Genomic DNA, 10,653 nt, shown 5'->3' with positions numbered 1-10,653 from the left:
CCGAGTAACGCTCTCGAAGATTCGTGTTCTGCTGAGCTTTCCTCACCATGTGTACCTGTCAGTAGGACGGGGGTTGTCTTTCTTGCTACAGTCTGAAGGGATCAAGTGGTAAAATTTGAGTGTATTGGCGAGACGTGGGGTTGGGGTGGAGCAGTAGTGGTAAAATTTTCACTCTGCGTCCAATGGTATTTCCGGATCCCAAGCGAGTTATCGAGCTTGGTGGATCCGGGGCTTAGATCCGAGACCTGTCCGTAGGGTTGCCTCGAGTGTGTTCCCTTCCCTCAACTTCGTACTTGCCCGTTTTATAGCGCGATCTTAATAGTTGAGAATCAATAGATATACTCGGCCCAGTGATAAACTTGGTTAACCGTATGGATCTACACGTGCAACTGAAGGCTCACTAAGTGGTAGGATATGGTCAGTATATTACCCGGTTATCAGTAGCGGCGCTAGTTTGGCTATTACCAACCTTCACCGAACGGCCAATATAGTTCCGATTCTTGAGGACAGGCGGCTTTTGTGTAACACAACGCAATCATAATTTTGATTCGTTTTTAACCTATACCAGCCTGGATATCTACCCTCTCTGTCCATTAGTCACCAGGCTCGACCGCTTGTCCTTTCTCTACTCGATCCATTTCCTCAGCTGCATCAGTACCAGACCCCAGGATCCGTGGCGTAATCCTTGTAGGGCTGTCAGATTATGGGTCCACTTCCGGGATCACGGCGACGGTAATGGACGCTGCCGCGTATGTATGTTGTTACTAGATCCTGGTAGTTTCGGCCTTTTCACACTCCAACACTACTTCAAGTCTCCATTGCTCCACGAGTGTTCGAGACCCATAGGTATTCCGCCCTTATTGCTAAGACCCCAGTATAAGATCCTTGATCTTTTGGATCTGGGCACGGGGTAGTGGGATCTGAGCTCATAGTGGTGGATCTTGTCTTCTTATCAGTCAATTACGCTGGATACACCTCAGGTAGTAATGATAGCCCGTCTTTCCTCTGTGTCCCCACTCGATCGATCCATACATGCTAGAACCTAATCATTCTCCATAGATTCACTTGGTCGAATGTGGATCTTGGATCTATTGCCATTCACCATGCTCATCCACCGTTCATCATGTTCATAGAGACCATTATCCCCGATTCCCATCCCGTTACAATACAGGCCATCGACGTTGTGGGGACATCGGCCTTGATCCCATTTTTGGATCCTAACTCTTGGCTAGGTGTAGGATCCAGCAGCCCGGGGCACGGGTCGAGACGCCGCTCACTTCGTCCGTATCGCTGCGACTACGCGTGTACCACAAACCATACTACTCGTGATCCGGTCCTTCTAAACTCCCGATCCTTTATACTTGGCTCCCCATTTAGGGATGCACCAATGGGATCTGAAGCCAGGTATTCCGCATCTGGATCGGTAATCTGCAGTTTTGCTCCACGCGATCTTGCTATTTAGAGCTTCATTACGACGGCTCCAACTCTAATTCACTTCTCACTATGCAGCCCCACGCGCGAAATCCCATATCCACATGTATTGTCACTGATCTGGAATAGTGGCATCCCATCTTCTTTTTCTCAGAAAGCACTTCATCACACTAGCCAAAAAAATATTTGCTTCCTTCACACGCTGCGACATATTCAGTTTCGGTAACTGATTGTGGATCAACACCTTGTTTGCGTGATGCGTAGGCTATCACGTCCCAATCAAGCAATCTAATGTGGCTTTACACCGTTAGTCAATCCACTGAATCACTAGCACAGTCGACGTCGGTGTACATTACCACCAAGACATTCAACCATGGCAAAATATCCGTCGCGATCCAGTAAGCCCGAGTATGTGACGGGGTCACACAGCACCTTGCGCTAGAGGAAGTTGGATCCGAGAGCTTACAAACTCTCAGTGAACAGTAGTTCACAGGTCCCTTTTGTCTAAGGGAGCAAAGTGACCAATTTAAGGTAAGTTGTACATGTAAGCTGAATATATTTATAGTAGGCTAAGGTTGAGTTAAATATACAAACTATAAGTCAACTATGATAAAGCTATGTTATCAGCCAATGGTTGGCCTCGGACGACCCTGGTACCATGCACCATATATCCCGAAGTGTGACGTGTCACACTTCATGTAACTAGGGGTACACTTGGAGCTACGTACCCCGCTAGCCGCTCTTAACGAGCTGTAGTTTGGGTGATTTGGGGGGGGTCAGGTTGTGCGAAACTCTCTCTTAATAAAAATATCAGTGGTTAAGGCTATTTGGAATCAGAGCACTACGACCAACAGCAAAGAGCTTATTAATAGAGCAGCTGTTCGAGTAGTTTGGTCTCGACGGGACTCTCGTTGCCCGATTTTGCATGAAGATCATTCACGCCTAGTACCCATCATAGATACATTTCCTTGATGATAGCATGAACTTCTTTGTACATATATCGGTAGGGAGAGTAGAGCTGATGTGTCCAGCATTGCAAAAATGCAAGAGGTGATATTCACCGGAACCTCTCCTCTATTCGCCGGAAGGTATAGTAAATAAAGTGTACTGTAGCCAAAAATCAAATGGCTAAGGACGAGGTTTGGCGAAATCAACACCTTGCGAATGCCTATCCTTCAATGTTGGTCACACTAAATTAGTTTTCATCGCCGACAGCCATCCATGAGCTGCCGGCCAGATCTCACAACTGAATTCAAGTCCTTCCCTCATGAGAGCCCCTGCCAAGATCGCTATGCTCAGTAACCTGTGGAACCGTGGCTACCGCGTCCTACGCTGCTTTAAAGTGAAGATGAAGTCGACATGTCCCTCCACGACGTTGCTGATCTACCTGAGAACAAGTGGTTTCGGTCTACCGAAAACGAGAAGCGCAGACAGGCCTTCCTAAATATGCGTGATAATATTAACGCCAATCCAGCTACTCTTCGCCTTATTTACGAGCGTCTCGTAGACGTTTCGTCGAAAATGCATCTGCCGACAAGCAGTGTGGCATTGTGGAGGTTATCCAGGGTAGCGCCCCGGAGCACCTCCATCGCGCCTATCAGCAGACCGTGACTGCCGCCGCCATTGAAAAGCATGGATCGGTGCAGTCCACCGTGATGGCGGCGCTGCACTCGGGCACGAAAATGCTGGTCGTGCCGGCGTCAATGATATCCCATGCCAGAATCTCTAATCTTTACTTACCTGGATACGCTCGGCGTGGTCATAAATATCTGGCATTCGTTCATAAATCGCTCAGATTTCAAGGATCATTTTTTTAATTCATGGATGTTGGCTGACAATCACACTGATCCTATATGTAATTCATGGATATGGTTTGATGAGGTCACGGATCCTGTTAGTAAATCATAGATATCACAAGGTGTGATCATAGATCTGTTTTTTTTATTCGTGGCTGCTGTTTTGAGCTACCACAGATCCTTACTCGATTTCAACGATTTTACTTGACTGATATTATTGTGGACGTTTATCCCCCGATGTTTAGCTCTTTTTAGCTTTTGAGATTCTGAAGCTGTGGCTCGTTTTCGTTACCTTCCAGCGAATCGCGGAGAGGTTCCGGTGAATATCACTCCTCAAAATGCGAGGTGGGAGACTCAGCTACCCAGCCGAATATCACCTCCCCAAAAAGCGAGGTAGCAGACTCCCAGCTAGCCAGCCGAATATGCGGTACATTACAATTTCGTACTTAAGAATGATAGTGGTGCTTCTCCCGTGCGTATCGACATGTACGCGTCCACGTGGAGGCTTGAGCCCAATGCGGCGAGACGTTGCTCGAAGTCCGCTCACACACGCGATATTTCCTGTGAAATGTGCCTTGGCTGCGAAGTGTAGAAACAGGAGAGCTCCAAATTATCCGCTGACGGTAATAACGACTTTTACGAGAGTTCATTGCAACCGTAGCTGCAACATTCCAAAAGAAGATGTCCTCTTCTATTTCTTCTTCATTTGAACCATCTCTCCATATGCCCACCGATAGTGCTTTGCTTTGACTCATAGTAGCCTCGGTATTGAGCAGAACTGCCACGGCCACACTGCTACAGGGGATTTGGACGAGCTGGACTGCGGTGGAGCTGCAGACGGCAGGTGTTGTTGACGTCACACCTCACAGCTCTTCAGGGCAAGCAAGAGCGGTCGTGACTTGGTAGTCCAACGCGAGTAGTTGGTCTGCCCGCATTTGCCGCTAGAGCTGTATCGCCAGTCGTGGCGGGCGTCAGCAGTGGTGGTCCAGAGCTCCCTTAGTAGAGCGTAGCAAAGTATATAAGCAGAAGGGTGAATGCATCGTGTAGATGAGTAGCAATGGCCTGTCACAGGAGTTCCATCACCGCCACGGTGACAGCGTATATATCCTGAAGTCGGGCGGGGCCACTGAATTTCCGCCCGGTCTGTGTACGATCAATAAGATAATACGTATCGCAAAAATGAAATGTGACTTTCACTTACGAAAAATGTGTAACTTATTAATAATTACACATGAGGCAAGCAATAATCTTCGACTCTCGGCTGAAAAATGTGTAATTATCCAGCATATGCTGGATTATTTATCTAGTGTTTACTATATAAAGGGTTGTGGTATAGAGGATTTGAAGGTAGTGCAAGGCCAGAAAATAAAAGAAACACACGCTCATCGCTAAGATAACACACACGAGGCTGGGCGACGTGGTTGCCATAGCCGCGGCGCCAACTAAGGTGAGCGGGTGCGAGGCGCGTAGCCGCAGCAAACCCGCGTGGGGAGCCCGCGAAGCTGGGCCGTTCGGTATTGCGGAGGCGGGCCCAACACTGAGCTCACCAGCGAGCCGAGCACTACACTTTCCAGTACATTCTATCTCCATATTGCGAGCGCAGCGAACCGCGGGGGCGCCAAAGGGGTGCCCAGTCAAGCGAAGCGCGGCTGGTCTCTTTTATGCTGTGACCTCTAATCGTCGATTATGTCTTATTGCGACACTCAGAAGGTCAAAACAATACTGAAGTCAAGTCAAATGATTTGCTGTGTGTTGAAGCCGTAAATGCATGTGTTTGGCATGTTCTGTCGTGCAAGGCGAGGTGCACGCATATTTCTGCGCTTATGTAACATGATTTAAATAAGAAACGTCGCTGGAATCGGCATATGCGTTTTTATTTGTGAACATTAAAGGTATATGTCCCGTCTTTGGCAACACTCAATTTGTCAACTTTTTGAAAGCTGACTTCCCCTAGTGAAATGGAGTCATATAGAGGGGGTATTGATCATATCTATTCGTAATCATGTACAACGTGGGTACTATTTTGTAAGCGCATGCGATCTGTTTACGTAATGAATTCTCCTGCAATAATGAGTTTGTAGAAATTACGTGGTTTTGATTGAGAAAGATGTTTACTATCCTGTATTATGCGCATTTGATCTTCAAATTCTAAAACCTTATGCTGCATAATACCTGCTAATTTGGCGTCGAAGCTGGAGTAGTGCGTCTCTTTTTCCGAGGCGTAGAAGTTGAAGACAGCATGGGTTTCTTGCGCATGCGAATTTGCTGGGTAGACTCGGCAGGAATGAGTGCACCACACTTCCACTCATGGTGCCATATATCCCAGCATGTCATTGCCACCCCGTGGATCTGTCGACGCGGCCGCATGCACAGAAATAAGAGGCTATCTTCACGACACTCTCCACAGAATGACACTGTTGTGGCGACACGAGACTGCTTGGTCCGCAAAGCAGAACAGACCTTGCATGTCCGTTGGCGACACGTTTTTTGGGTGCCTTCGTCACGCCACCCATTCACAAGCTGAGCCGTATGCGTCGAGCGGTTGGTGTTTGGCATCAGCGGAACAATCTTGTTTCGAATCTCTGACTGGGCACCAAACCAGTTCCCCTTGTACATGTCCACTTCTTGAAGCTGCACTAGCTGCAAGTGTAGCTTCTTCAAATAGTTCACGAGCGAAAACGGATTTGAGCTTTTGTTCTTGTGGTGATTTATTAACAATGTACCCATTCACGATTACCATGTCTATAAGCCCCAACGCTAGCGACTTGTAATACTTTCGAACCAAATTGCACGTTGAAGGGAGTAGCGTTGAGGACGAAGCTGATCTTGGACATCCACGGCGCCGATGAAGTCGTGGTAGTCCTTGATCAGCTGGGTTTGGTTGTATTGGTTGCTGCAAGCAGCAACATGCTGCCAGAGAACGACCGGCATGAAACAAAATAGCGCGAGTGGGGAATCACATGTCGCATCGATTCTGCGGTCGGACCAGAATATCCATGCCTCAACCCAGCGTAGCTGCCTGTGTTGTCAACTCATTTGTACGGATCCTGCATGGACTCGTAGGTTTCCCGCTCGTCGACGTCTTTCCAGCCAGAAGCTGACATCTCCCGGAGAACATCAGCACGTAGGTTTTCACCGATAACGCTGTGCTCCTCTAAACCGCTGAAGCAATCCTCCAGCAAACTACACTTCACTCTCAATTTGCTTAGCACACCAGCTCCAGTGACAACGCCAGCTCGAGTGACGACACCAGATCAAGCAGGAGGCCTACAAGCTTGTGAGGCCTCTTCAGAGACGGCACGTGTCTGCTCTAACCCCAGACGCCGTTTCGGAAGACGACATATACTTCACCGCACGTGTCTGGATCAGACGGTGACAACACGGGAGATGAAGATGGTGATGCCTCGCGCGAAGACGACGCAAGCTATGCCCCAGACGATGAGAGCACCGCAGACGGGCCTGCGGAAGACATCGACAATGGTATGCTATACTGCATATTGACATGCATATAATGATATTTACTATGCTGAATGTTGTACTGCAAATGAATAAAACCAAATATCGCTACTTGTAGGTGTCAGTGTAAGGGAAGAGGAGGCTCAAGGTAGCGCGATACTGGCTGACAATGAGGACGATTTGAACGTTACATATCAGGATGAGGATGGAGCTTTGTTAGGCGCAATGGAGTCGGGGAATGAATCACAAAAGGATGACGTGAAGGAACACGATAGTGATAAGGAGCAGTTGGTCAATCGATGGATGAAAATGACAGCTCGGAGCCGTCACTGGGGCTGGTGGTGGGGTCGACCGCTCGACAAGTGGCGTAGAATGCATATGCGCTCCAGAAACTGGCTACATCGCTGCTGTATCCGGCATATGCGTATCAGGTGTCGGCCGTATGAGCTCTGCATTCATATAAATACGTAAGCACAGTCCGTGTAAAGTAGGGCAAGAGCCATACCATGAATGTAGTAGTCAAACACTGCATCCTCGCCAAGAAAGTAGTCCACATCATCCTGTCCGCTCGAATTGCACCCTGGTCGTACGTAGCGGAACTGCGTCTCAAGGTTTCCCCTCGTTGGCTTCTTCACCTTCCATCCTTCTCTACGGAGTTTGCGTCGAACCTTTGTCCACGTCAGGCCTGGAGGCTTGGGAGCAGCTTTGTCGATTGTCACGATCACCCCTTCTGCTTCTCTGCTCTGCGACGGAAATTTCCGAATGACTGGTAGCTGGAAACGTTCCGACAAAACCTTTATCGTTCAATGTCTAACTCTAAAAAATATTTGTTTGAAAAAGAGTCTATGTCACCTGTGCTAAACCCAACTTTACATATGGCTAGGATTTCTATTCTTGGTCAAATTCGTCACTTTTGGTTGACTAGATCTAACTATGAGACAGGATGGGCAAAAAAACTGGTTTACAAATTTCAAGTCTAAAATGGCCTAATCCAGCATTATACTGGATATAAAAAGGGTCTAATCTGCATTATGCAGCAAGCCGGACTGGAGGGGTTGACGAAAGTCTGTCTTAAACATTTTTTTCATAATACATAAATCTATTTGATGTTTTCAGGGCTCGCGTTTTTTAAACAACTTACTGTACTTTAGTATGTTTTCTTTTGCATTTGAAACGCAAAAAAGTGATTTTAGGTATTTTGTTACCGGCACGTTGTTCCAAACTACGGAGGAACTTCCATATTTCAGTTGTTTTCACTGAGATTCGATGGTGAAAACTGCACTGATGTCGCCGCTGGTCAGTGAGTAATAATAATAATGATGATACTTTATATTTTGTCAAATCACAATAATAATGAAGATACTTTTTATATGGGAAAATGACAAAATGTGAGTGGATACACTAAAGTTGTGACAGAAAGTTAAAGGTGTGCCAAAACGTGAGCAAAGTGGGCTCGGTATCGCCGGTAGGTGTACCAAGTGAAACCCGCGTCAGTAAGTGAGGAATTTAGGGAACAAGGGTCACAATGTGTGTCCAAATGATTGAATGGCTGAAACAAGGTGGGCCAGACTTAAACCCAAAAACCCGTTGTATACTAATGCTCGTCATGCGTATGAAGACTTAAATCGTACACTCTTGTGGAGTATGGCACACCAAGTATCAGACGACATTGCCTGAACAGACTCAGCGAATACCGAGAGGAGGCGCGTGCCTTGATGGCTCGTGCTTCGCTCTCGCGTGCCTCCAAGACATATCGGCAACGCGACTGGCGACAGTGAGCGGGCGGCACACGCCGTCGACCAGGCGTTGCCGGTGGCACGCGGCTACTGAAGCAGCATCATGAAGGACAGGTACTGCTGCCGCAGGAGCTCATAGATATGGATAGTTTGAGGACTCTTTGACTAATCTCACCTCGCAACTTGCTATACAGCGCGCAATACGTCATAACTCTTAAGTCGCAAAACCACTTATTACGACTGAGGGACGCAAAATGACGGAGGACATCGACGACATTGCTGATGGATTGGACAGCGGCGATGAGGAAAATACTATTCAAGTTAGAATGACTTTTAATACTGCTTCACATGCTCTTCATGCTGTTCAAGACTACGCTTTATCTCATGGAAGGTCTGTACAGCACGATTTTTCCGTGCGTGTCTATAATCAGTACTGCGACCTCTGCAGCATAACATGGTTTCATGTAATACCAGTGTCTGGTGAGCCACAAGAATACACCGCTACAGGTCCGGATCACCTAGCTCAGCTCGTACTTGAGCAGGAAATGGTTGGGTTTTCAGTGAGCGATCTGCAGGCCTATTACACGACGTGGTTGTTTGTAGTATATCCCCCTGATTCAGAATAATTAGCGCGAGTTAACCTGACTTTCTCCCTGAGTCAGAATAACTCGCGCGAGTTAACCTGACTTTCTCCCCGATTCAGATTAAGTCGCCCGAGTTAATCTGAATTATCTGAGTCTGATTCGTTTTGAACGGTTGGTTCCGGTGGCCAATCTCGAATTAAGGGCGCGATGTCCAAGCGCACGTGCACCCAGCGGACCGAAAGAGAGAAGATAGAGCTGCTGAAAAAGTGGAAAGCTTATCCAGAATGAACTGCAGCAGACGCTTTGCGAGAGCTAAACGTCAAGGAGCCTACCCTGCTGGGATGAAAAAAACAGTACATGTACCGGGATAAATTAGACTGGGGGCTCTGTGATTACCGGTATCGTCTCCCAATTGGGATTGGCTCCCACCGACCAACAACGGGATTTGCTGAATGCCAAGTTGCGACAGTAAGTGAGTCGGTACGAAAGCTGTGTTCACCATGAGCATCTTCATCCGTGATCATTTTACACTTTCTGTCACAACTTTCATGTATCCACTCACCTGGTGTCATTTTCCCCTTTTTATATTGTCAAATCACAGTGAAAACCACTGAGATAAGCAAATTTCTCAGGCAGGATTAGAGATTTGTCCAAATCTCTGATCATGAATCATTGATGGGAGAGGCTTTCATTGAATGATGGAAAAAGTCAAGCAAACAAATCGTTCCATTTTCAGCAAAACGTCCGATTACAAAGGACCAAAGAATCTTTAAAAATAGTCTTTGGTGCACGTTTTGCTTTTAAGCTTATTGTCTTTTTGAAAGACCAGCCACCCATTAATAAGGGGACCAGTGGTGCTGGGTCTGGTTCTGGTTTTGTTAAATCGCTTAATCTGAAGGATTAGGTACAGTACATGTATTTGATGTCACTGGTTATAGCCAAAACTTCGACCGTACGGAACGGCGCATGTCAGCGTTGGGCGTTGCGAGGTCACTCTGTGGTACCAGAATGTGTTCAAACTCTGGATGGTGCAACCAGCGCAATTACAAACATCTCCTGCCACGTGCGTAAGTTCTTAAACGCTGCCAGCGTCGTCGTGCAATTTGGACACTAATCTAAAAATCGGTCAGACTTTTGTTACGTTGTCTTGAAGCCGTGGGTCACCTGAAATTACTATCTTCAGCCTCACCAAGAAGTAGCATAGAAGTGATAAGCGTCTGGTGTAGCCAAACAACATCCACAGCAAACGAAAAACACGAGCACAACGGGGCAGTGATAACATATCAATGGCGCACAGTTATTAATACTTCGAAGAATAAATTTACCGATAGGTACTGATTTTGTCCCACATCTATTTTTCCATCCAATCATATCTGCGCGTATACCGGTACCGGTAACCTATTGTAATAATATGTCGATGATATTATCATCATCATCACTATCTGCAATGTAGATTTCGTAAAGACCGAGAGCAAATTGCTGCATAATATGTTCTATGCCGTTCATATACAATAGTGCTTGGTGCTACTTGTACAGTAACAGATTGGTGTGACAGTATTAATAGCGTCCCGGTATTACTACAATAAGTATTATCTTGTTCCAAGGAAATAAATAGCGTAAAAACGATTTGATTTGCAGAGACGTACTGGT

The 10,653-nt window shown here is 46.8% G+C and overlaps 2 protein-coding genes across 2 annotated transcripts; both read left to right on the top strand.

The window, feature by feature from the left end:
- Window positions 1–1,379: 1,379 nt before the first annotated feature.
- PITG_05256 (uncharacterized protein) lies at window positions 1,380–4,147 on the top strand (the record flags this gene model as incomplete). The annotated part of the gene is made up of 8 exons (XM_002998885.1): window positions 1,380–1,423; window positions 1,510–1,537; window positions 1,696–1,829; window positions 1,941–1,962; window positions 2,545–2,570; window positions 2,939–3,071; window positions 3,473–3,546; window positions 4,105–4,147. The coding sequence occupies 8 exons, from the start codon at window positions 1,380–1,382 to the stop codon at window positions 4,145–4,147; spliced, it is 504 nt and encodes a 167-aa protein (XP_002998931.1).
- A 2,473-nt stretch (window positions 4,148–6,620) lies between these two features.
- PITG_05255 (uncharacterized protein) lies at window positions 6,621–7,742 on the top strand (the record flags this gene model as incomplete). Its single annotated transcript, XM_002998884.1, has 3 exons — window positions 6,621–6,707; window positions 7,175–7,269; window positions 7,721–7,742. The coding sequence occupies 3 exons, from the start codon at window positions 6,621–6,623 to the stop codon at window positions 7,740–7,742; spliced, it is 204 nt and encodes a 67-aa protein (XP_002998930.1).
- Between the last annotated feature and the right edge of the window lie 2,911 nt (window positions 7,743–10,653).

This window comes from Phytophthora infestans, genomic scaffold, assembly GCF_000142945.1.
Source record: "Phytophthora infestans T30-4 supercont1.7 genomic scaffold, whole genome shotgun sequence".
Lineage (NCBI taxonomy): Eukaryota > Oomycota > Peronosporomycetes > Peronosporales > Peronosporaceae > Phytophthora > Phytophthora infestans.
The sequence above is the reverse complement of the archived record's forward strand: the minus strand, read 5'-3'. Positions and strand labels throughout refer to the sequence as shown.